At 40.7% G+C, this 27,819-nt stretch overlaps 1 protein-coding gene across 1 annotated transcript in view; it reads right to left on the reverse strand.

The window, feature by feature from the left end:
• Nucleotides 1-376: 376 nt before the first annotated feature.
• The window catches only part of BFSP2 (beaded filament structural protein 2), a 76,744-nt gene continuing 49,301 nt past the window's right edge, over nucleotides 377-27,819 (reverse strand). The window contains exons 3-6 of the mRNA XM_073676587.1: nucleotides 17,649-17,805; nucleotides 14,098-14,259; nucleotides 3,825-3,953; nucleotides 377-601 (exon numbers count right to left, since the gene is read on the reverse strand). Of these exons, the coding sequence (XP_073532688.1) occupies nucleotides 377-601; nucleotides 3,825-3,953; nucleotides 14,098-14,259; nucleotides 17,649-17,805 (673 nt within the window). The remainder of the gene's footprint in view (nucleotides 602-3,824; nucleotides 3,954-14,097; nucleotides 14,260-17,648; nucleotides 17,806-27,819) is intronic.

Below are 27,819 nucleotides of genomic sequence, written 5' to 3' on the forward strand. Positions count from 1 at the left end.
ATCTGAACCTGACCTAGATTGTTAGCGGTTCCCCAAGATAGTGGTAAATCGTCTTAACCAATGGTTTTCTGAGTGGGTATTTCCAGTCATTTACAGTGTGTATAGATGGGACTAGGAAGATCTGGTGAAGCACTGTTCATGGATAGACATTTACTTTATGTATAGATAGCACTATGTGGCAGACGTGGGAACTGGTGCATATTTTGCAATCTATAAGGTCAGTTGAATCTCCTTTATGTTTTTTATTCGGATTCACTATTTTTTTTGTTTGTGCATGAATTGAAGCCATTTATTAGCCAGTTCTCCACCAGTACAAAATATGGCATATTACTGTGCAGTTATAACATACATGAAGGATTGTTGCCATGTTGCACACCTACCTGTTTTCCTCTCCATCAAGGATAGAGTGATATGCTGCTATTTCCTTCTCTAGTTGCAATTTGTGGGACAACAAATGCTCCCGTTCTCGCTGGTGCTGCTCAGTTTCACCTTTAATTTCCTCCAGTTCAGCTTCCAGCTTAGTGATCACAGAGCCCAAATTCTGCAGCTCAATGTCATGCCAGTGCTTAGCATCGTGTAAAGAGTTCTCCAGTCCTCTTTTCTGCAAACAAACAAATCTTTACCTTGAACATTCTGTCAAATACATTAGAAATTACATTCAGACTTCACCACGATCATTGAAACATACCTAGACTAGTCACTCATTTGGGGGCCCCTGTATAAGATAAAATGGAGTTACCCTGTCAGACATACCCCGACCATGCAACATATGAATGGTAGGAAAAAGGTATAGTCAGTCGCTCAGTTTTTCTGTTTCAAAGGTCCAAATCCCACCCCTAGATTTATACTCCTCATGCATTCCATAAAAAGTCTGTTCTATAAACCCCTTTATGATCCCGAAATTTTACATTTTTGAATTTTTGTTTTCTTGCTCACCCTCTTCCATGTACCATAACTTTTCATTTTTTCATTATATGTTTGTTTTGTGGATGACTGAACTTCACAGTAGTAGCAAGATGACACCCATGGGGGTCTTTAGCAGGTCCTCGGCTGCAATGACAACCCATCAGCACCTCAATGATCAAATCATGGGGTAATGGATGTCAAAAATGGCTCGACAGTGGGATTTTGTGCCCTAATTGCCAGTGTCAGAGATTAACAGCGGAATTTAAGAGGTTAGCAGCAGCATTTAGTGCAAGCTCCAGTTGCTGCTGTAAAGGCGAATGCCATCTGCATTTGATAACTGTCTTTCACTTTGTATGGAGCAGGCACAGCTCCTGAGCCTGATACACACAGTCACACCCGACATGTGATGTATATGTATGGGAAGGAGTTAAGCTCCCTCTAGTGGTGGCACAAGGCTGTATGAATTTTTGTGATAGAAGCAGGATATTTGGAACTCTACTGTATATAAGAGAAACCAAGCTCCAATCCCCATAATAAATTTATAATATGACAGCACAATATATTGGACCTATTTAAATTAAGAAACAAAAGATAAAACCATTGGTGCACTTAAGGTATGTTCTAGAATATTGCAAATGAAATATTAGACACTATATATTGCATGCTACAGCTTATGCACATAAACTGCCTAACCTATTTTGCATTTGTGTGTTCTTTTTAGTTCTTCTTCACTTCCAACCCAAAATCACAGTGTTGGGAATGTGCAGGGTAGAATTCAGTGGCAGAAAGTAAACCAACCTTGCACTAAGTAGATGTGTACGTGCACTCCAATAAGAAAACAAATCCAAGAGACTCAGACTGCTGTACGTTCATAAAATATGCTTAGCAGCTCAAGAATATGATTAATTTGATAAATAATAAATATAATGCCTACATTGCCGATTACTTATTTACAGTTAAATAAGCACTCTTCCCATCAAACTTTTTATCCTCTTAATATATTGCAATCATCATATTATATAGCACTGTGTACTCACAATTGCTCATTTTGCCTTTCTACCCAGCTAATTATTCTCTTTTCCATTAGGTCCTATGACATCATGTGATAAAAAACTGACTAGCTGAATCCTTCTAAGTTCTATGTAGAAACAGGAGGTCAATTTTCCCTATATGAGTCATAAGTCACTGCAAAAGTCCTTGGCAGGGGGAGGAGGGAGCATCTGGGTCAGGAGCTGAAGAGAGGAATGATAAATGCAGAGACTAGAGACTTCCTGTTTCTACATAGTGCAGAGAAAAGAGAAGAACTAGCTGGGTACAAAGGAAAAATGAGCAATTGTAAGTACACAGTGCTATATAATATGATGACTTCAATAAATTAAGAGGATAAAAACATCTAATTTGATGGACTACCCTGAGGACAAGTTTTGGGATGACAAACTCTGTTTTCAGAGACACCAATTAAGGCAGACTGGGCGGGTACGGGAACGACAATGTGACTTGTCTCCCGAGCGTCTCCATCTCCTTGGCTATATATAATGTGTGTGGACTGTAAACTTTTTTTATTCAAAATGACGCATGCACTTAGGCTAGTAAGCTCACTATTAGAAAATACATAAGTAGAACAGTATGGTAGTGATGGTAGTTTATAAGTCATATACACCAACAGGCTCTCTATATCCTTCATGGAGTGTGGCAGGGACTCTGGAGTGGGCAGAGGGCAGTTGCCAACTATGTTATATAGCTGACATCTGCCTATGACAGTAGCAGTCGGAGTACCCACCTATCGCTGCTATTAACCTTTTTAAATGCTGCTGTCAGCAATCCGGCCTGGACATCAGTTCAGACAGCCATCGGCTTCCCTACAATGCGATAGCAAGAACTGTTGGGATTCTATTAGAGTCGGGGCCGGCTGAACCCCCTGTGCCTGTCATGTGATCTCCTCTGTGACGTCCAGCCTGTAGCTGGGTGTCATGGAAGGCAGTGATTTTTTACTATATACAGCAATGCTGTGGAACAATCGCAGGTTCAAGTCCCCTAAGGGGACTAACAAATAAAGTGAAAAGTAAAGAAAAAAAAGTTTTTACAAAATAATAATAATAAAAAAAAAAAAAGACATACCGTATGTAAAAATTTGAATCACCCCTTTTTTCCCCTGTTCACAATAAGGAAATGTAAAAAAACAACACATATTTGGTTTCAACTTGCCCAGAAAAGTCCGATCTACGAAAATATTAAATCAATTAATCCGATCTATAAAAACTGTAAAGAGAAAAAAAATATGAAAGGCCAGAATTGCGGGGGGAGGTTTTGCCACAAAGCCACAAAAAATGCATTATGAAGGGATCAAAGCATCGTATATACTCCAAAATAGTATCAATAAAAAGATCAAAAGATCAGGTTACCATGCAAAAAATGAGTCCTGCATTGACTGAAAAATAAAAATGTTATGGTTTTGGAAAATGGCGACTCAAGCTAATTTTTGTTTTTTTTTACCGTATTTCTGAATTTTTTTTCACCACTTAAAAAAAATATATACAAGTTTGGTATCATCCTAATCATACTGACCATATTTCCAGGTCCTTTTTATTCGAAAAAACAAACCCCCAAAACAGTTGTGGAATTGCATTTTTTTTTCTCGCAATTTTACTTCACTTGGAATTTTTTTCCCATTTTCCAGTAAACTGTATGATAAAGTGGATGGTGTCATTCAAAACTACAACTAATCCCTCAAATAACAAGCCCTCACATGACTTTGTCATCGGTAAAATAAAAAACTTACGGCTCTTGGAAGGAGGGAAGGGAAAAAAGAAAGTGCAAAAATGAAAAATTGCTCAGTCCTTATGGGGTTAAGTCCATAGTTGAGACTCCATTTATGGTACATTATCGGGCCAGTTAGTTTTAATGACCAATTAACCTACCAGTGTCCTGAGTGATTCAGTCTCAGCCTGCAGGCTCTGGATTTTGCAAGCTGTGTCATGGAACTCTTCTCTCAGACTCTCCACGACTTCCTCCTCTTGGCTGTGCAATGCTGGCAGTGCTGCTGATTGCTGTTTGGCGAAAATAGGGAGATAAACCTAAGTATCATACAGATTTTGTCAAAGGGTTAACACGTTACCATCCTGTGATGATCAGACCTGTGATCCTCATAATATGATGGTGTAAAGAAATTATATATATATTTTTATATATATATATATATATATATATATATATATATATATATTGTAAGGCAGCGCTAGTCATCAAATTGGGGGATACTCGCTGCACCGGGTCAAGTAAAGCACACATGCAATGTCTTTCCGGTTTTTCACAATGCAGCAGTTTATTATTTATCATAAACCGCTTATCACATAGTCCAACTCAGTGGCTCGCCGGCATGCACATATAATATCCACGAGCCTCAAGTGGCAGACAGGCCCACTTGGCTCCAGTTACAGCCTTCAGCAAGGTAATAGCATAAATGTCCACATTAAACAGTGTTTTTACCTTTGCCGAGTTACAGCAGCTTCAGTCCGTTTGGTTTGCCACCACTGTGGCTTTGCGGCTTCCCAGATGGGGGTCTCTAGCCCTCGTTCCCTCAAAAGGCTACTGAAATGTTTCACACACACATCCAGCATCTGCCTTTCAGGCTCTTGTCTTTCAAGCCGGCTTTCCCTCCAAGGCCACTGGCATCTACACACAGGATCCAGCCTCGATCTTTCAGGCTGCCAGACTTCACCAGGCTTCACTCTAACGGTGTCCCATATGGGTACAGGCCTCATGCCTTTTCCCACACACACCCCATTCAAGACTACCAGGGTTTATATATCCTGTAGTACACACCTACATACACAGACAGGACCTTAGCTGATGTCACAGTCATGAGTTCAGACCTTCTGTGTGCAAAAGGACCTGTGTGATGTCACAGTCATGTGACCAGTCAGCTGAGGGGGAGGTACCTGGTCAGCCAAAACATACCCTGGACCATACAGTAATGCCAAGCAAGGCGCTGCATTACATATCCCCCCCCTCTGTTCAAACTTGTGGGGTTGAACACATAACATACACAAACCACTATAACCCACAGTTCACACCGAGACCATGTACTTGACATTTGCGTTGTCCAGCCCCTGGAACATTAGTCATCGACATTAGCCCATTCCTTAGGGACCTACCATCTGTCAATGTCACTGACTTCGTCAGGTCACCTTTCCGGGTCCTAACCTTGTCAGAGCTCCCCCGCTCCCAGTGGTCAGTCGTAACCTTGTCAGGTCTCCCCCGCTCCCAGTGGTCAGTCATGCAGCAGTGTGACTCACATGCCCTGGTATCTAAGGTCCGGTTAGACTGCGTACTGTCCTATACTCTATTGGGTCGTTTGTATGGGCCTCTCAAACCTGAGTTACTGGAGGTCTCACTACCTCTAAATCCACGCCCACTACTCTCAGGACATCTTGAAAGGTCCCTAACTCCAGCTGTAGCTGTTCTGGTATTTAGGGGGCCCTTTCTCTGTCGGGTCTCACCATTTCTAGACGGCTTCCATCTTCTGCTGCTCAGATGATGCTGTCTATCTACTCGCAGTCAAGCGAGATTCAACTGTTCTACCTCTCGCAGGTAGGTCACTCGGTACTCTATCAGCATGCTCATATATGCAAGACTTTCTTCCGTTCCTACAGCGGAGAATGACACCATGCCGTCTTCGTCTGGTATCCAGTCCTGACGATCACGTGGACTGCTTACTCTCACCACACCAGACTTCTTGACCATCATCTGCATGGCTCGACCATTTCTCCCAACGAGCTTTCTCACAAGAACATGAGGCACCCGGATGACCTCTTCCCGCAGACTGTGAGCTTTTCTCATAAGCTCCAGTTGTCTAACGGCTTGTTCCGTCTTCAACCGGAGAACCCGCTTCGTTCGAATACATCGCCAGTGCATGTCACTTAGGATTGCCACCCTATTCACTGTGACTTCGGTCATGGACAGGACCAACAGCTATTTAGCTTCTGAGGTCGAGTACACCTTACAGGCTCCCACAGCCTTCTTAAACTCTTCATGCACGGACTCACTAGTGCATTCTTCCCTCAAATCCTCGGGTACATCTACGAGGCATTTATAACGAGACGTTTGTCTCTCCAGTGGTTTCCAGACGATCAACCTGCTCAGGTTTCAGGGACAACTGACTTTCAGCTTCTTCACCCTGTATGCTTCCCCTGAGCTGACTCACAGCTACAAATTCACAAATTTTTGTCCTGACCACTTCCATTTCATATTTATCTTCTGTTAACACTCTCTTAGCTCTCCTCAGGTCCACCTTCTCATGGTGCAAGGTAGTGAGTGCAACTTGTTTTTCCTTTTTCTTCTCCAAGGAGGCCTCATTCACTGAATGATACCTTGCCAGGCGACTTTTGAGCTTGAAAACTTCTTCCTCTAGCTCGGCTATTCACCTCTCAGCAGCCCATCTTTGAAGCTCTTCCTGCTTCAGCTGCTCCTTTAACAATAGAGTTCTCTCAGACCTCTCTGTCTCCAATGCGCCCACTCGGCTCTCGACAGCCCGTCTCTGAAGCTTTTCTTGCTTCCAATGGGCTTGTAGCGACTCCTTGAGCTCCTTGATCTCGGCTCCTACATCCACCGAATCATCCGAGCTCGTATTATTCAAGGAGGTATCTGTTTCATACCTCCCATCTCCAGTGGCCAACTCCTGGCCCTGGTCTGTGGCTTCTCCGATAGACTCCTCCATCTGTTTCCGCTCAGCTTCCATCTTGCTGATTCTTTCCTTTTTGGAGTCACACAGCTCCTGGTTGAACTGTTTGCGCATTCGTTCTAGTTTTTGTTCACGCCCAGAAACTTCATCCTGCAGCGCCTCTTTGAGGGCAAACAGCTCTAACTGTACCAGAGAGAAGCGACCTTTCACCTCGCATAACTCATCTTCACACTCCGCTTTGTCAATCTCTAATTGAAAAATCTCCTCCTTGATTTTGTAGAACGCTTCCTTCCATTGGTTAACCTCCTCGTCGCTTCCCTCCAGGTCTCGCTGCCAGTTCCTCACAACCTGATATATTTTCTGCTGTTCAGACTCCAGGTTCAGCTGGTCTGAGGACACGTTCTCCAGGTTTTTCCTAAGTTGCTGCACGTCACTCTGACACTGCTGCCTGATAGTCTCCAGCTCTTGGTCAGGACTGGCCGTCTCCTCTTTCAGGGCTGTCAGATCCTTCTGACTCAGTACTGTACCGGAGGTTGCTATTGGCAACGTCACCTCCTCTTCTGCTTCTAAAGGAGGATCCACACTTGAAACAAAGGCACACAGAACTACATTTTCTTTATTTTCACTTGCAGCAAAGACTACAGGAGCAACCTTTTTGTGGCCCTTGCGCCGTCGACGACGAGAGGGGGATTCTCTCTCCTCATCTAGCCCCTCCTGACTGACCTCTCTCTACTTTTGTAGTGTCACCGTCAGTTGTGGGGTCTGCGTCACTCCCTATGGTGTCGTGGACCAACAAGTCACCTCCCACCTTGACGTCACCCCCTTCTACTGGAGCTACTCCATTATCAATGGTCACATTGTCATTTTTAGGCGGTACCAACCCACAACCAGTAAATTGTTTTGATTTTCTATACTCCACGCTGTTTTGAGCAACCGCCCCTTTTTTAGACTCCACCCCCTTTTTAGCAAACACACCGGCAGGGGAATTTTTACAAGAAAAATCAACAATAGTCTTAGGACTCAGTTCACAACAGCTCTTACCACCTCCCCGGGCACTCTGGGACAACAATGGCGCCCCCGGTGAGTTCACAGAATGGTCCACTGCCGCCATTCTATACGGTGCCCACAGCTCCTGCGGTTCCTGCACTATGTCCAGTAGAAGTTTCCCAAATACCTGCTGCGGTTTTAACTGGCACTTTAATCGCTCAATAGCTTCATTTTCTTTTGCTGCTCCGTTCACAGCCATCGCGGTACACTATTCACACACACCGCTCTCCCCAGAAAATTTTCGTGGCCCCACCGAGCCACAGCAAACCAGGTTTGAGTGCGACGACAATCTTCGCAACCCCACCAAGTTGCAGCCAGATGCTTTAATCTTCGTGACCCTGCCAAGATGCTTGCATCCACACTCGTCGTTCAATGCCGTTACCTTTAGCAACAAGACTGCCGTTGCCCCTAGCAACTGGGTTGTGGTTGCCCCTAGCAACCGGGCTGCAGCTGCCCGCATTCTCGAACCACATGTAAGGCAGCGCTAGTCATCATAGTGGGGGATACTCGCTGCACCGGGTCAAGTAAAGCACACATGCAATGTCTTTCCGGTTTTTCACAATGCAGCAGTTTATTATTTATCATAAACCGCTTATCACATAGTCCAACTCAGTGGCTCGCCGGCATGCACATATAATATCCACGAGCCTCAAGTGGCAGACGGGCCCACTTGGCTCCAGTTACAGCTTTCAGCAAGGTAATAGCATAAATGTCCACATTAAACAGTGTTTTTACCTTTGCCAGGTTACAGCTGCTTCAGTCCGTTTGGTTTGCCACCACTGTGGCTTTGCGGCTTCCCAGATGGTGGTCTCTAGCCCTCGTTCCCTCAAAAGGCTACTGGAATGTTTCACACACACATCCAGCATCTGCCTTTCAGGCTCTTGTCTTTCAAGCCGGCTTTCCCTCCAAGGCCACTGGCATCTACACACAGGATCCAGCCTCGACCTTTCAGGCTGCCAGACTTCACCAGGCTTCACTCTAACGGTGTCCCATATGGGTACAGGCCTCATGCCTTTTCCCACACACACCCCATTCAAGACTACCAGGGTTTATATATCCTGTAATACACACCTACATACACAGACAGGACCTTAGCTGATGTCACAGTCATGTGTTCAGACCTTCTGTGTGCAAAAGGACCTGTGTGATGTCACACTCATGTGACCAGTTAGCTGAGGGAGAGGTACCTGGTCGGCTAAAACATACCCTGGACCATACAGTAATGCCAAGCAAGGCGCTGCATTACTATATATATATATATATATATATATATATATATATATACAGTTATATGAAAAAGTTTGGGCACCCCTATTAAGCTTAAGCTTAATGTTTTATAAAAATTGGTGTTTTTGCAACAGCTATTTCAGTTTGATATATGTAATAACTGTTGGACACAGTAATGTTTCTGACTTGAAATGAGGTTTATTGTACTAACAGAAAATGTGCAATCTGCATTCAAACAAAATTTGACAGGTGCATAAGTATGGGCACCTCACCAGAAAAGTGACATTAATATTTAGTAGATCCTCCTTTTGCAAAAATAACAGCCTCTAGTCGCTTCCTGTAGCTTTTAATGAGTTCCTGGATCCTGGATGAAGGTATTTTTGACCATTCCTCTTTACAAAACAATTCCAGTTCAGTTAAGTTTGATGGTCGCCGAGCATGGACAGCCCTCTTCAAATGATCCCACAGATGTTCAATAATATTCAGGTCTGGGGACTGGGATGGCCATTCCAGAACATTGTAATTGTTCCTCTGCATGAATGCCTGAGTAGATTTGGAGCGGTGTTTTGGATCATTGTCTTGCTGAAAGATCCATCCCCTGCGTAACTTCAACTTTATCACTGATTCTTGAACATTATTGTCAAGAATCTGCTGATACTGAGTGGAATCCATGCGTCCCTCAACTTTAACAAGATTCCCGGTGCCGGCATTGGCCACACCGCCCCAAAGCATGATGGAACCTCCACCAAATTTTATTGTGGATAGCAAGTGTTTTTCTTGGAATGCTGTGTTTTTTTGCCGCCATGCATAACGCCTTTTTGTATGACCAAACAACTCAATCTTGGTTTCATCAGTCCACAGGACCTTCTTCCAAAAAGAAATTGGCTTCTCCAAATGTGCTTTTGCATACCTCAGCCGACTCTGTTTGTGGCGTGCTTGCAGAAACGGCTTCTTTCGCATCACTCTCCCATACAGCTTCTCCTTGTGCAAAGTGCGTTGTATAGTTGACCGATGCACAGTGACACCATCTGCAGCAAGTTGATGCTGCAGCTCTCTGGAGGTGGTCTGAGGATTGTCCTTGACTGATCTCACCATTCTTCTTCTCTGCCTTTCTGATGTTTTTCTTGGCCTGCCACTTCTGGCCTTAACGAGAACTGTCCCTGTGTTCTTCCATTTCCTTACTATGTTCCTCACAGTGGAAACTGACAGGTTAAATCTCTGAGACAGCTTTTTGTATCCTTCCCCTGAACAACTATGTTGAATAATCTTTGTTTTCAGATCATTTGACAGCTGTTTTGAGGAGCCCATGATGCCACTCTTCAGAGGAGATTCAAACAGGAGAACAACTTGCAAGTGGCCACTTTAAGTAGCTTTTCTCATGATTGCATACACATGGCTATGAAGTTCAAAGCTCAATGAGGTTACAAAACCAAAAAAAGTGCTTTAGTAAGTCAGTAGAAAGTAGGTAGGAGTATTTAAAACAAGAAAATGATAAGGGTGCCCATACTTATGCACCTGTCAAATTTTGTTTGAATGCAGATTGCACATTTTCTGTTAGTACAATCAACCTCATTTCAAGGCAGAATCATTACTGTGTCCAACAGTTATTACATATATCAAACTGAAACAGCTGTTGCAAAAACACCAATTTTAAGAAAACATTAAGCTTAAGATTAATAGGGGTGCCCAAACTTTTTCATATAACTGTATATATATATATATATATATATATACAGTACAGACCAAAAATTTGGACACACCTCATTTAAAGATTTTTCTGTATTTTCATGACTATGAAAATTGTACATTCACACTGAAGGTATCAAAACTATGAATTAACACATGTGGAATTATATACTTAACAAAAAAGTGTGAAACAACTGAAAATATGTCTTATATTCTAGGTTCTTCAAAGTAGCCACCCTTTGCTTTGATGACTGCTTTGCACACTCTTGGCATTCTCTTGATGAGCTTCAAGAGGTAGTCACCCGAAATGGTCTTCCAACAATCTTGAAAGAGTTCCCAGAGATGCTTAGCACTTGTTGGCCCTTTTGCCTTCACTCTGCGGTCCAGCTCACCCCAAACCATCTCGATTGGGTTCAGGTCTGGTGACTGTGGAGGCCAGGTCATCTGGCGTAGCACCCCATCACTCTCATTCTTGGTCAAATAGCCCATGCACAGCCTGGAGGTGTGTTTGGGGTCATTGTCCTGTTGAAAAATAAATGATGGTCCAACTAAACGCAAACCGGATGGAATAGCATGCCGCTGCAAGATACTGTGGTAACCATGCTGGTTCAGTATGCCTTCAGTTTTGAATAAATCCTCAACAGTGTCACCAGCAAAGCACCCCCACACCGTCACACCTCCTCCTCCATGCTTCACAGTGGGAACCAGGCATGTAGAGTCCATCCGTTCACCTTTTCTGCGTTGCACAAAGACACGGTGGTTGGAACCAAAGATCTCAAATTTGGACTCATCAGACCAAAGCACAGATTTCCACTGGTCTAATGTCCATTTCTTGTGTTTTTTAGCCCAAACAAGTCTCTTCTGCTTGTTGTCTGTCCTTAGCAGTGGTTTCCTAGCAGCTATTTTACCATGAAGGCCTGCTGCACAAAGTCTCCTCTTAACAGTTGTTGTAGAGATGTGTCTGCTGCTAGAACTCTGTGTGGCATTGACCTGGTCTCTAATCTGAGCTGCTGTTAACCTGCGATTTCTGAGGCTGGTGACTCGGATAAACTTATCCTCAGAAGCATAGGTGACTCTTGGTCTTCCTTTCCTGGGGCGGTCCTCATGTGAGCCAGTTTCTTTGTAGCGCTTGATGGTTTTTGCAACTGCACTTGGGGACACTTTCAAAGTTTTCCCAATTTTTTGTGCTGACTGACCTTCATTTCTTAAAGTAATGATGGCCACTCGTTTTTCTTTACTTAGAATTTGTATTATGGCAAGAAAAAAGCAACTAACAGTCTATTCAGTAGGACTATCAGCTGTGTATCCACCTGACTTCTGCACAACACAACTGATGGTCCCAACCCCATTTATAAGGCAAGAAATCCCACTTATTAAACCTGACAGGACACACCTGTGAAGTGAAAACCATTTCCGGTGACTACCTCTTGAAGCTCATCAAGAGAATGCCAAGAGTGTGCAAAGCAGTCATCAAAGCAAAAGGTGGCTACTTTGAAGAACCTAGAATATAAGACATATTTTCAGTTGTTTCACACTTTTTTGTTAAGTATATAATTCCACATGTGTCAATTCATAGTTTTGATGCCTTCAGTGTGAATGTACAATTTTCAAAGTCATGAAAATACAGAAAAATCTTTAAATGAGAAGGTGTGTTCAAACTTTTGGTCTGTACTGTATGCCCGTAGAATCCCATTTTTAGGGGAATTCAGGCAGAACCTCTGAATGCACTGCTGAATCGCAGTGTGAACAGGGTCTAACCATTCTAACCACAGTGGACCAATGCAAAGGAGACAATTTCAGAAACACTGCTATTCTTCCTGACTACATGTGTGATGCATGCAAGAGATAACATTGTATCTTTAAAGTATTAGGTATCCTGTATTGTAAGTTATTGATTGAAAGGTATTGGTATAAAGGGCACTGTGACCCAGGGAAGTGCAGAGTAATTCCTTCCCAGTGACTGGTACAAACCCACATTTGGTGCCTGGGGGGTGCAGCAGTGTCACAAAGTAGCCTCTCAAAGCCATATATCGGCATGGTAAGACAGACTATGGGTTTACTATCACTTTGGTGCAACCTGACTCGATGGAAATTCCAGGAGAGATCAAGAAACCCTACTTTGGTAGAAAGGAGTGATACAAAAAAGTTTTGCCACTTGTTAATAAAGCTATTGGTTCATTTACAATTTCTATGTCATTTTGGGAAGTCTTTCTTACAAACTCAAAGTCTAATACTTTAACTCATCTTCTACAGTATTACAACTTACATGGCACAATGGTTGTATCTTAAAGATCCATTTTTGGAGAAGATAAATAATGTGATTGATGTTTGTCGCCAAATCGCATTTGTGCAACTGGACAGGTGCCTACTGGATAATCACCTCACTGCCACCATAAGACCATTGAGCAGTTTCTCACTATCTAGTATATTACATGTAAGAGACTAGAAGTTAATTTCATAGTGCTTAAGTACTGTACTCATATTGCTGGAGAGTCTAATATACTAAGCTATTGCAGACCAGACTACATTCTGTCCTTAAGACCACCATAGACTTTGGATGGCAATCAGCCAAACAATGGTTCAGCTGACCATTGGGGTGGCCAACTATCCCATACAGGAGCGCTCGCTCTGCTGAGTGCTCCTGAGTTCTCTACAAGAGAGCCCGCACCTTAGAATGTTGGCCAAACCCACCAATGCCAGCCAACAATAGTCTAATGTGTATGGGGGTCTTTTCACAGGGCTCTCTGCTGTCTTAGTCCATTACTTTTGGAGACACACACTTCCTTTCTGCATTGTTTGTATAGGCAGTTCAGTGGAGTGTGTATGCTTTATGGTATGCCATTGAATGGGAATTAGAGAATTGGAAAAACATGAAAAAAGGGAAAAAGTGAAATTTGCATAGTAAATAAAAAAATATATATCATAGCTTGTTAGTGAACCATAGCCCATTGGGCCCAGACAATTCTTCCTCTGCTGTTTATGTTTAGGCCATGACAGAGAAAAAGGCAGTCAGTCAGGCAATCCCCTTCACATACGACACAGGCAAGTCTCCTGTGTGTTGAGCACAAGGCCATAAATGGAGCTGCCAATTATGAAGATGGGGCACCTGTGCTAACAGAAGCATAGTGATCCTTTGTGCAATTTACTATTTTTGCACGCTTATGTATAATTTTAACTAGAAAACCCCTTTATCTTTATAACATGTTTAACAGTATTGGCAATACTTATTACTAAGAAAGCTGTTACCTTCTGAATAGAAGATACACAAGTTAGATGTTGGATTTAGATAACAAGTTCCACATTCTCTATTTCCAAGAGTGATTAGCGTCATGTGATTACTAAGTTCATTGTCAAGGCCCTAGAGAATAAGTGTCTTAAGAGTATTCTTAGAACATCACCCACATTACTCCCACATCTGGTATTTCATCTGAGGTTTTAATATCATTCCATTGAACTTGCATCAGATAACTTTAACTTGTGATGTTTCCTATGAGGAGGACATTTTACAGAATATTACACAATATAAAAAAAATAATGTTAGGTTCACTTACTTTAGCTTGAAGAAGGGCACCTGATTCAGCTCTATTCTTCTCAATGTCTTTCTCCCAGTGAATTCTGATGGTCTCCAAAATATCATCAAGTCCTGTGCCGATTGGAGTATCCACTTCTTCCAGCTGAGATCCTGCCAGCTGCTTGTATAGCATCTTCACATCCTTGTTAATTTTAGAACACAGTATATGACTTATTAAACTGTTTCACATTTTCACATGAAACATTAGAACTTGACCATGGGAATGACTTGCTCTTGGTGGTGGTACGTTATACCTTTTAATGAGCATATATTACTCACTTACTGTCTCTTATGATACAGCTGAGTCAGTCCATAACATATTTGTTCCTTAAAAACTCTTCAGCACCTCCTTCCAGACTAATAATCCCCCCTTTCTATGTACTGTAATTGACGTGAATGATGTCCCCTACTTCATCCACAACTAGCCTTGCACTACTTCCATTTACTTATGAGCCAGGACAGGAAACAATTTGTCTATGAGCATACACTTGCCTTTAGATAATTGACAGTAAAGCAAGGTTTACAGTTCAATGTGAGTGACACAGAGGACATCATCCAAATCAATCACAAGCAAAAAGGCTGGATTCCCAAGCAAGCCGGAGGCACAGAAGAAGGTCCGGACCCGCCCATCTGACTCCTCAGCAATGATTTACATAAGGAGCAGGACATGGATGAAGCTAACAAAGGATTGGCTGCAATTTAGCACAGAAAAAAACTGATGAGAGCTTCCTTTTAATTAATTGAAGATGAAGAAATACCATTGGAACATTATTTTATTGATCTCTATATTGTTGATCCCAGTTTTTAAGTAGATGCTCAACTTTGAAAGGTTACATGTAGAATTTTTCTATTAAAAAGTGAACTAACTTTGTACAGTGTTTACACACTGTTTTACTGTGCAATAATACAGAGCTGCATTCATAATATTACAGGCTTCCAGCTCCAATCCATGTTGGCTCAGAGTCTGCGCTGACCTTGCTCTGACGTCTGACATTCTAGGAAACGTGTTTTTTACAGCAGACATTGAAGAATAACTAAACTTACCAATGTGATATAGAAACTCAGCTAAACTGTTAGGACTGTGTCTATGGATAAGTATGTTGACTGATTAGAATAATAACCGGCAGAATTGTGAATGTATCTCAGGACTATAACATGGTATGCTGTATGATTTGTAATGCTGTATACTTACACAGTTACATTATTTCTATTTATACACCTAAATGCTTTCTGTTCATTTCAACTTGGAAATTAAACACTTGTAAACCAGTGTCAAGTGGAGAATAAGTGAACCAAGTTCTAGACACTTTTTATGGCTCATTCTAGGGCTGTAGCTTAGAAGAAGGTGTGACTTAGAGGTAAATGGGTTGTGGTTAAAAATGTGACAATAATCGCTAAGGGGTATAGCTTAATATGCGAATGTATACCATAATTGAGGTGCAAAAAGTAAGCCAACCAATAGGTAGTATAAAGTTATACAAAAATGTCTAAGTATGCACAAAATACATCATCCAGCAAGCGCCACTGTGATACTTTTGGTGCATTTTTAGATTGTCTATTATGGGTTATGCTAATAAATGTTTTAAAGCAATTGTACAGATTAGTACAATAATAACAGGGTTCAGGCCCTGGAATGATGGTACAGATTGTATAGATTAATCATTGAAAAACTACTGTGTGTACTCTCATATAACATACAGTATAGTGCAAAAATTTTCGGCAAGTGAGGAAAAAATGCTATTAGAAGTCTTAATAGTTTATTTATAGCAATTAACAAAATGCAAAGTGAATGAACAAAAGTGAAATCTACATAAACAATGGAGTGACTGCCCTTTGCCTTCAAAACAGCATCAAAGCTACAATTCTTCTAGGTATACTTGCACACAATTTTTGAAGGAACTCTGCAGGGAGGTTGTTCCAAACATCCCAGAGAACTAACCACAGATCTTCTGTGTATGTACACTAGCGCCAATCCTTCTGTCTATTCATGTAATTCCACACAGACTTAATGATGTTGAAATCAAGTTTACATGGGGGTTATATCCTCATATGGGGGTTATTATCCTGCTGCAGAAGAGCCAATCAGACACCTCGCTGATGATATTGCATGATAGATAAGTATCTATCTCTATTTCTCCTCATTGAAGACACCATAAATCCTGACTAAATCCTCAATTTCATTTTCTGAAATACAGCCCCAAACTTGCATGGAACCTCCACCATGCTTCACTGTTGCCTGCAGACGATCATAATTGTACTACTCTCCAGTCCGTTGGTGAAGAATCAACCTTGTGTTACAGCAAAAAATTTCACAATTTGACTCATCAGTCCAGAGCACCTGCTACGATTTTTCTGCTTTCCAGTTCCTATGTTTTTGTGCATAGTTGAATCATTTGGCCTTGTTTCCATGTCAAATGTCTGTCTTTTGGCCACAATTCTTCCATGAAGATCCCTTCTGGCCAGACTTCTTGGGAACAGTAGATGGGTGTAGCAGGTTCCCACTGGTTCCTGATGGCACGGGTGAAAATCTTCTGATTTTGTAGAGAAGTAAGAATGATGTGTCTTTTATCTGCTGTTTCCATGGCTGACCACTACTGTCTTCAACATTGCCCATTTCTTAGTGTCCTCAATGCTGAGACATACAGCCAAATAGTTATCCATCATGCAATACCAGGCGCCTCACGCAATATTTATTCTGCAGCAGAAAAACTGTCCCAAACATACAGTCAATATCATTAAGAACTATCTTCAGCAAAAAGAAGAACAAGGAGTCCTGGAAGTGATGATCTGGCCCCACAGAGCCCTGATCTCAACATCATCGAGTATCTGTGGAATTATATAAAGATATAAATACTATTTGCCATAGGCAACAAAATCCCCAACCTAAAAACCCTAAAATATAACTTTTATTAGAATAATATCAAGGACTATACGTTTAAAATACACAGAGGTCAGTATTAGTATCTAACTATTGATCTCTTATTTCATCTATAAACGTATATATCCTAAGGTAAGTATGGTGCGGCCGTTACCTATACTCTCCTGTAATTAGTATTTCATACTGTGTTGTATACGGATATCTGCTGTGAAAACATAACACAAAGCCTCCCCAACATGTTTCACCAGAGATCTGGCGTCATCAGGGGATAGAGGCTATAGAGGTATTGAATTATATAAAGAGACATTTGTGCATGCCTACATCCACAGAACATCTGTGGTTAGTTCATCAAAATGTTTGGTATAGCCTCCTCCTCCCAAAACTTTGGTCAAATATACCTAGAAGATTTGATACTGTTTTGAAGGTAAAGGGGCATCACACCAATATTGATTGATTTAGATTTCTCTTTTGTGCATTTACTTTTCATTTTGTTATTGATAAATATATATATATATATATATATATAAAAATAAAGTATTATCACTTCTATTTTTGAAAGCATCCTTACTTTACTGCATTTTTTCCACACCTGCCTAATACTTTTGCAGAATACTGTGCATTAAAGAATTTTTTTGCTATAAGGTTATTTTTACCTCTTCATGATTTTTGGACAGCAAGGCAAGCTCCTCTTTCATGCTGTCTATCTGACTTTCCAAATCCATTTTTGTCAAGTTTGCATCATCAATCACTTTGTACAATGAGCGTATCTCCTCCTCCACGGCTTTTTTAAAAGGCTGCTCATTCTCATATCTGCAAATTAAAAAGGTAAAAGGTCACAGTTTTTTTGTAGAGTAAGTAAAAATATGTTCTTGTTTCTCATCACTACAACAGTCTCCTTACCCCGAACAACTTAACGGATCTAGGTGAGTATTGCCTCTAGACCCTGATCACCATAAAATGTGTGCTCTATTCAAATGACAATGCCCCTGGTTTGCTGAAAATCTTGTGACTTTATCTACTCAGTTACATGGTCTGTGCTTTCTCAGGCCTAAAGTTGCTATAATTTTCATGTGTATTGAATATATTTCTCGAACCAAGGTTTGAGGGCCTCTATGCATAAACAATATATGGGCCCCATGGTCATCCTGGAGAGCTTCTTCTTATGTCTCTTTAAGAATTCATCAAATTTGTAATGTCTGAAATGTATTAAAGAGGTGTTCCAATCTGGAACATCTGCAGCATATCAACAAATATTCAATAAATGTCTGATAGTATTGGGCCCTGCCACATCAGGAATCAGGAATAGAGAGGTGGCTGCCCATGTGCGACTTTCTACCTTCAAAATTATGGAAGCTCTGGAAATTGTCAAGCGAGCTGGCTCTTCAATTGTCAGAGCTCTCAAAAAAATGACAAGTTTAACTTAGACCCCATACATACTATCGAATAGACAGTAAAAATCAGTTTTCCCTTTTAGGGGTTGAGGGTCCCCTTACCTTTTAGGCACCGGTGCTTAAGTGTGATGACCCTCTTACAGATAGGCATGAATCTCAGGGTGAAGATTATTGTTCTCAAGATCCTGCTAATGAGCCAACTATTGATGATGAGGTAACATGGGTTAAGGACTATGTCAAGAAATTCAGGGATAAATCAGATATTCTCTCATGCTTCTGTCTGGAAGTTCTACTTGTAAGCACCGCTGTATGCAGCTTGTCTCTACTGTTCAGAGATTTAAGAAGGAATCCCAGATGATTGTTTTCCATCTCAGATGAAGATGAGAGGAGAGATGAGATCCTCTAGTAGGAGGTAATGTTTCCTTTTTTCTTAAGGCTTAATAATCTTATATCTCTTGTCCTCAGCCATGGAAGCAGTGCTAGAGGCTTATTCTATTTTCGACCTCTGCATAGAGATGTGCTTGATTTATGTAATCACAACCTGCCTGGCTTGACCACAAAATGCTCCCTGTCCATCCAAGTGTGATAGTTCCTTACGTGGTGGCACATCTCAAGCTTAGGAAGTACTGTATATGATTCAACCTTCTTGTGCCCTGTTGTCTGTTGATGTGGAGCTTCCTGGAAAGTCAAATGTCTTTGAATTTGAAAGAACTGAGAGCAGTCAGCTATGCTCTTCTACATTTTGCTCCCCTCTTAGGAGGGAAGGCTGTCAGATTATGCTTAGACAGTATGGCAATGGTGATTTACATCAAAAAGAAGGGAGGCATTCACTCCTTCTTCTAAAGGAAGTAAAAAAATCTCTTATCTTGTGCAGAGCTGATCTTACCTCATCTATCTCCTGCTCATATCAGATTGTTTCTAAATATTCAAACAGATTGCCTTAGCAGATATTTATTAACCTGAGGAGGGTTGTCCCTCAGTCCAGAGTTATTCAGGCAGATTACAGTGAGATGGAGAATTCCAGAGTTGGATCTCATGGAAACCAGGATCAAAGCTGAAGTGGAGTGTTTTTTTCCCTTTATCAGGAAGGCAATTCCCTGTCAGTGTATGCTCTGTCCAGACTGTGAAGTTTGAGGCTAGCTTACATACTCCTTCCATTTTCCCTAATACCAAGGATATCAAACGTAATCTTATTAGACCAGACCATGTTTTTTTTCCAATTCATTCAAGGGCAATACTTGAAGCTTCTCCGACTGTAGAACCTAGTCTTTCAGAGCACTCAATTCTGCCATAACCTGAGGACATTCAAAATGGCAGCATAGAAGTTGATCACACTCCACTAAGATCTAGAGGGCTCCCAGAATCTACCAAGAAGGCATAGACCACAGTCAGAAACTTCTTCCTGTCCTGTTGTTCTTCTAAGGATTTACATGGTCTTAGCCTTTATGTCAATGCCTTTCTCAGCTTTCTGCTAGATCGATTTGACAAAAACATCACTTCTAACTCTTAGGGTTCAGGTGGCAGCCATATCAGCCTTTTTGCTGAAACCAGTTTCTCAGGATCCCCTTATCAAGAGATTTCTCAAAGGATCCTGAAGATCATGACCTACCATCTTTATACCAGTGGCTTCATGGGATTTGTCTTTAGTTCTCAATAAGCTTGCTCCTTTGGAGCCTCTCCCTGTAGTGGATGGTGATTTTTTTTTATATAAAATTGTCTTCTGTATTGGTTATCACATCTAACAAAAGAGTTTATGAGATCCAGAATTTGTCTTTAAAGAAGCCTTACCACATCTTCCTTTCAGAGTGAGAAATAAAGGTTTCAATAGTGACGGCGTATGTGAGGAGTTTGACCAAGGGAGATCACTCTCTCTGTCAGCCGGGCCCATCTGCAACCGTGCAACGGCAGTTGTAAATTTAAGAAAAAATGTATTTAATTAGTAAAAAAACCTGTAAAAATTAAAGTGAAACACCTCCATATGCGGTTTCTTCTTCTAATTCCCTATTATTGTGTTGCAATAGGACATAACAGAAGTTTACATTTCTAACATTAATTTGTTTTTCCTTAGTCCTAACAGCAGCCCAAGCTTCCTGTCCTAGATGTTTCTAATTTTACTTATAGAGCGTGGAAAACAGATTATTATTATTAGAAACCAGAATTTAACTGCAGATAGTAATACAATTGTTACTGAAATGACAGCTAAACCAGACTATTTTGTGTGTATACACCAACTAATAATTTAAAGGCTCATCATGTGAGGTGGATTCTTTAAGCAGCAAGGGCAGGGTGATTTTTTTTTTTACAAATTTTCTTCCAGGAAAACAATTCTCACATAAATAGCAGAAATATATTGGCAAACTGGAAACCAGCTCGCAGTGATGTATTGCCTTGATTGCAGAGACTGAAGTGTAACCATTACTGAGAACAATAACAAATTGGTATCTTGGAAACTTGATTGCAGAGTTAGATGTGGACAACACCTAGTTAGGTTATACTGAGCTTGGAAATAAACTTTGGTAGCTGAATGGAAGTCAGGAGTAGCAGGAGATAATTAGGCACCTTGCTTGAGTATGAGCTAAGTGGATGGCGAATCAACCCGGAAAAGCACATGATTGCTGAAAGCAATGCTATTTCAATACTCAGACAGTACATAGCTCCTTGACTCAATCTTAAAGGCCTTGGGTGATAGCGTCTGAGGTGTTTACTGGATTAAAGTAATTTAGCATGGGTTAGCACAAAAGGAGCCAGCAATAGTTGAAGGAAACGGGGTTCCAATGCCTGAGCAGCATAATGGGTAAATTATTATGCAGGAGAATGATGGTTTATAACATTGCAAAGTTGCAGAAAAACTACAGAATGGATAAACAAACTACACATGGTATTCATACATGGCAGTAAATTGCTCTGATGTTTTCATGGGGATTTAATTGTAGAGCCAAAATTATAGAGATACTCATTGCAACACACTCTATACACAAGGATTAGATTCAGAAGGAAATAGAATGAAACAGAACACATCACCACCCCTTAACCGCCCCCTGAAACACCTTCTTATATATTCATACAAACTTGACCTATTTATATTTGTTTTTAGTTTAGGCAAAAAAGTTATGTATAGTTGTTTTTTTTTTACAATGTACACAAAAACAAGACAAAAGTGTATAAATTGTTTATAGATTACAGATTATTTCATTTTGATGAATTTGAAGTATAATTTATTTGGCAAATTCCTACAGTGAATTCCTGACACTATTGGCCAACAGAAAAGTCTCCTTGTTTCTGAGAACAAGAAGGCTCTGATTGAACATACTGACTATTTCATGTATTCCAGTGCCCAGCACTATTGATAGGGGTGGTATTTTTATAAACCGTACATTTACATACTCACAGAAGACTTCCAGGAGCAAACATATGGATGTTTAAGAAAAAGATTATGGTGTTATATATATTTATTTTTTTGCCTAATGGAAATATAGAAAATAACTATAAATGTTTAGTGGTTTTCAGTATTGTAAAACAAACAATATAATTTATCTATCATTTATTTATCAATATTTTTTTATGTACTTATTTTTTAAAGCATATATTTCCCTATTGTTAGTTCCACTTCAATCACTGCCTGTATTGCTTACATCTAATCCTCATTTATGTCACCACTTTAACCAGCATATGGTTGAAGTGGTCACATATTAACCACTTCGCACCAGAGCCTGTTTTTGCCTTCGTGACTGGGCCAATTTTTTCAATTCTGACCACTGTCACTTTGTGAAGTAATTACTCTGGAACGCTTCAACGGATTCCCCTGATTCTGAGATTGTTTTTCGTGACATATTGTACTTCATGATAGTGGTAAAATTTCTTTGATATCACTTGCGTTTATTTGTGAAAAAATCGGAAATTTGGCGAAAATTTAGAAAATTTTGCAATTTTCAAACTTTGAATTTTCATGCCCTTAAATCAGAGAGAAATGTCACACAAAATAGTTAATAAATAACATTTCCCACATGTCTACTTTACATCAGCACAATTTTGGAACCAAAATTTTTTTTTGTTAGGGAGCTATAAGGGTTAAAAGTTGACCAGCGATTTTTCATTTTTCCAACAAAATTTGCAAAAACATTTTTTTAGGGACCATATCATATTTGAAGTCACTTTGAGGGGTCTTTATGACAGAAAATACCCAAAAGTGACACCATTCTAAAAACTGCACCCCTCAAGGTGCTCAAAACCACATTCAAGAACTTTATTAACCCTTCAGGTGCTTCACAGGAATTTTTGGAATGTGGAAGAAAAAAATGAACATTTAACTTTTTTCACAAAAACGTTACTTTAGACCCAATTTTTTTTATTTTCACAGGGGTAACAGGAAAAAATGGACCCCAAAATTTTTTGTGCAATTTCTCTTGAGCGCGCTGATACCCCATATGTGAGGGAAAACCACTATTTGGGCGCACAGCAGGGCTCCGAAGGGAAGGAGCGCCATTAGACTTTTTGAATGTAAAATTTGTCTGAATAATTAGCAGACGCCATGTTGAGTTTGGAGAGCCCCTGATGTTCCTAAACAGTGGAAACCCCCCACAAGTGACACCATTTTGGAAACTAGACCCCTTAGGGAACATATCTAGATGTGTGGTGAGCACCTTGAACCCTAAGGTGCTTCACAGAAGTTTATAATATTGAGCTGTAAAAATAAAATGTTCACATTTTTCCCACAAAAACGTTTTTCATCCCTTAATTTTGCATTATCATAAGGGTAATAGGATTAATTGCACCGTGAAATTTGTTGTGCAGTTTCTCCTGAACACGCCAATACCCCATATGTGGAGGCAAACCACTCTTTGGGCGCACGGCAGGGTTTGGAAGGGAAGGAGCGCCATTTGACTTTTTGAATGTAAAATTTGTTTGAATAATTAGCGGACGCCATGTTGCATTTGGGGAGCCCCTGATGTGCCTAAACAGTGGAAACCCCCCCACAAGTGACACCATTTTGGAAATTAGACCCCTTAGGGAACTTATCTAGATGTGTGGTGAGCACTTTGCACCCCCAGCTGCTTCACAGAAGTTTATAATATTGAGCCATAAAAATAAAATTTTCACATTTTTCCCACAAAAAATGTTTTTCATTCCCTAATTTTGCATTATCATAAGGGTAACGGGATAAATTGCACCATGAAATTTGTTGTACAATTTCTTCTGAGTACGCTGATACCCCATATGTGGGGGAAAACCACTGCTTTGGTGTACGGCAGGGTTCGGAAGAGAAAGGAGCGCTATGTTGGCTGGGATAGGCAGCAGACACCATGTTACATTTGAAGAGTCGCTGACATGCCGAAACAGCAGAAACCCCCACAAGTGACCCCATTTTGTAAACTACACCTCTCAAGGAATTCATCTAGGGAAGTAGTGAGTATTTTTTAATTTTTAAATTTATACCATTGGGCAGTGAAAAAAGCATAATTATATTTTTACCACAAAAAAATGTTTTACCCTCAGATCTTACATTTTCACACAGGGCAATGGGTAAAAATGGTGCCGAAATGTGTCACACAATTTCTTCTAAAAGTGGCAATACCTCATATGTGGCTGTATCGTACCACTCAGCCATACGGCGAGATCTGGGGGAGATGGAGCGCTATTTGACAATTGGAGAACAAATTATTGTAGAATAGGCATTTGGATTTGGGAGCACAACATTTTCTGAATTTCTTTTGGGGGGCAAGGGCCATTTCGCTTTTCCAGAGCCTTTCTGCTACCAGTAACTTGGAAGTCCCTTATATTTTTAACAGATGACGGACCTGAGTGGGGACTAGCTTTTTTTGAGGACTGAGTTGAAGCTTTTATTGGGAACATTTTACGTAACATTTATCCGGCGCTCTAGGCTGAGCACTTACATCGGGGTTTCCATCTAAATTTCCAAGTGATGTAATTCAGATGAAACCCCTGCAGGATCCATTCACTGTAATGAGGCAGCAGAGTTACTCTGGAATCCGTCTGGCCTCTGTTTAGTGGTGTCCTTTTTTTCAGAAGTGCACAAAACTGTGGCCAACCGCACTTTTATGCACGCCTAAAACAAATGACACCGTGGGATCACAGGCCAGACGGCATCCACAGTGGCCTATATCTGCCTCATTACAGGGAATCTTCCGTCATGGGTTCCGGCTGAATCACATATTTCAGAGATTTACACGGAAACTCTGGCGTAAGTGCTCAGCGCAGAGCGCAGGATAAATGTGTGCCGAGCCATACTGCGATCTTTGGGAGACATAATAAACAAATCAGTAGCAGGTGAAGAATTGGTTTTATTTATTTTTTTACGCCGTTCCTAGTGTGATATAACTGATTAGATTACTTTATTCTTCGGGTCGGTGCGATTGCAGAGATACCAGATTTATATCGGGTTTTTATGACTGACAGCTGTCACACACTAAGAGACGCTTTTTTTTTGCAAAATCTAGTTTTTGCATCGCCATATTTTGAGAGCTATAATTTTTCCATGTTTCGGCCGACAGAGTAATGTGACGGCTTGTTTTTTGTGGGACGAGTTGACATTTTTATTGGTACCATTTTTGGGTACGGGACATGTTTTGATCGCTTTCTATTCCGTTTTTTGGGAGGTAAAATTAACAAAAACCAACAATTCAGGAATTGTTTTTTGAGGGTTTTTTTTTATGCCGTTCTGCGTGTGGTAAAAGTGATCAGGCAGCGTTATTCTTCGGGTCAGTACGTTTACAGCGATACTACACTTACTGTATATTTTTTTTTGTGTTTTGGCGCTTTTACACAATAAAACAATTTTATAGAAAAAATATTTTTTTTGCATTGCTTTATTCTGAGCGCTATAACTTTTTTATTTTTCGGCTGATGGAGCTGTATGACGTCTTTTTTTTTGCGTAACAAGATGACGTTTTCAGCGGCACCATTTTTATTTCCATTTTGCTTTTTGATCGCATTTTTTTCCACTTTTTGTTTGGCGATATGAGGAAAAAGCATAGTTTTTTGCTCCGTTTTTTATTTATTTTTATTACGGTGTGCACAGAAGGAGTTAATTAGTGTGACAGTTTTATAGCTCGGGTTGTTTCGGACGCGGCAATACCAAATATGTGTACTTTTTTTATTTTTGCATAAATATACGGATTTATCGGTTTAATATTATATTTATTTATTTTAATTTATTTATTTATTTTTTTTAACAGTTTCAAAACATTTTTTTTAACTTTTTTTTACATTTTTACTTAGTCCCTGTATGGGACATTAATTTTTATTTTTCTGATCCCTGATCTCATGTAATGTAATAGACATATATTACATTACATGAGATCTTCACTGACTGTTTCACAGTCAGAGTCTCCTGCCAGGCTTCAGCTGCAGGCTGCAGGCTGAGCCAGGCAGGACACCATATATGGCAGAGCTGGAGGCGGTCATGTGACCTCCAGCTGCCATAGCAACCCAAGGTCCTGGAAGGTATCAGGGGTCGTCGGAGAGGTAAGTGGACAACCCCCTCTCCTCCTGCTGTCTTCTATATGCCGCGATCACTATAGATCGCGGCATATAGAAGACAGCAAAGGGTTAACATCACTGGGACCTGATCCAATCAGGTCCCGATGATGTTCCCTGTCAGAGCTATCGCTCTGCACCGCTCCTGCAGCGCTTGCAGGACCCTGGGGGTCCTGAGCGCTGCGGGACCACCCACCGTTTTTAAACGTCCGCGCTGCACAGAGCCCAGGCAGCGCGGACGTTTATCTACAGTGGGCGGTTGGGAAGCGGTTAAGATGAAGCTTCATCTCTGCAGCAACATAAACAAAGACTGATAAGGAACCATAAACCATTGGGGATTTGAAAGATAAGTACAGTTTTTATTCTAATTTAACACATTTGCTGTTAACCCCTTTACCCCCCAAGGTGGTTTGCACGTTAACGACCAGGCCAATTTTTACAATTCTGACCACTGTATCTTTATGAGGTAATTACTCTGGAATGCTTCAACGGACCCCCTGATTCTGAGATTGTTTTTTCATGACATATTGTACTTCATGATAGTGGTAAAATTTCTTCGATATCACTTGCGTTTATTTGTGAAAAAAACGGAAATTTTGCGAAAATTTTGAAAATTTTGCAATTTTCAAAATTTAAATTTTTATGCCCTTAAATCAGAGAGATATGTCACACAAAAGAGTTAATAAATAACATTTCCCACATGTCTACTTTACATCAGCACAATTTTGTAACCAAATTTTTTTTTCATTAGGGAGCTATAAGGGTTAAAATTTGACCAGCGATTTCTCATTTTTCCAACAAAATTTACAAAACCATTTTTTTAGGGACCGCATCACATTTGAAGTCACTTTGAGGGGTCTTTATGACAGAAAATACCCAAAAGTGACACCATTGTAAAACTGCACCCCTCAAGGTGCTCAAAACCACATTCAAGAACTTTATTAACCCTTCAGGTGCTTCACAGGAATTTTTGGAATGTGGAAGAAAAAAATGAACATTTAACTTTTTTCACAAAAATGTTACTTTAGACCCAATTTTTTTTATTTTCGCAGGGGTAACAGGAAAAAATGGACCCCAAAATTTGTTGCGCAATTTCCCCTGAGCACGCAGATAACCCATATGTGGGGAAAAAACACTGTTTTGGCACACAGCAGGGTTCGGAAGAGAAGGAACGCTATTTGACTTTTTGAATGTAAAATTTGCTTGAATAATTAGCGGACGCCATGTTGCGTTTGGGGAGCCCCTGATGTGCCTAAACAGTGGAAACCCCCCACAAGTGACACGGTTTTGGAAACTAGACCCCTCAGGGAACTTATCTAGATGTGTGGTGAGAATCTTGAACCCTCAGGTGCTTCACAGAAGTTTATAACATGGAGCCATGAAAATAAAATTTTCCCATTTTTCCCACAAAAATGTTTTTCAGCCCCCAGTTTTGCATTTTCTTAAGGGTAACAGGAGAAATTGCATCATGCAATTTGTTGTGCAATCTCTCCTGAGTAAGCCGATACCCCATATGTGGGGAAAAACCACTGCTTGGGCATGCGGCAGGGTTCGGAAGGGAAGGAGCACCATTTGACTTTTTGAATGGAAAATTTGCTTCAATAATTAGCCGATGTGCCACTGATGTGCCTAAACAGTGGAAAACCCCCACAAGTGACACCAGTTTGGAAACTAGACTCCTCAGGGAACTTATCTAGATGTGTGGTGAGCACCCTGAACACCCAAGTGCTTTACAGAAGTTTATAACATGGAGCCGTGAAAATAAAAAAATCTAACTTTTTCCACAAAAATGATGTTTTAGCCCCAATTTTGTTTATTTAAGGGTAAGAGGAGAAAATGGACCCCAAAAACTTTTGTGCCATTTCTCCTGAGTACGCCAATACCCCATATGTGGGGAAAATACGGTGTTTGGGCGCACGGCAGAGTTCAGAAGGGAAGG

The sequence above is a fragment of the Phyllobates terribilis genome, unplaced genomic scaffold, assembly GCF_046119375.1.
Source record: "Phyllobates terribilis strain yellow unplaced genomic scaffold, ASM4611937v1 Scaffold_4__5_contigs__length_816908805, whole genome shotgun sequence".
Taxonomy (NCBI): domain Eukaryota; kingdom Metazoa; phylum Chordata; class Amphibia; order Anura; family Dendrobatidae; genus Phyllobates; species Phyllobates terribilis.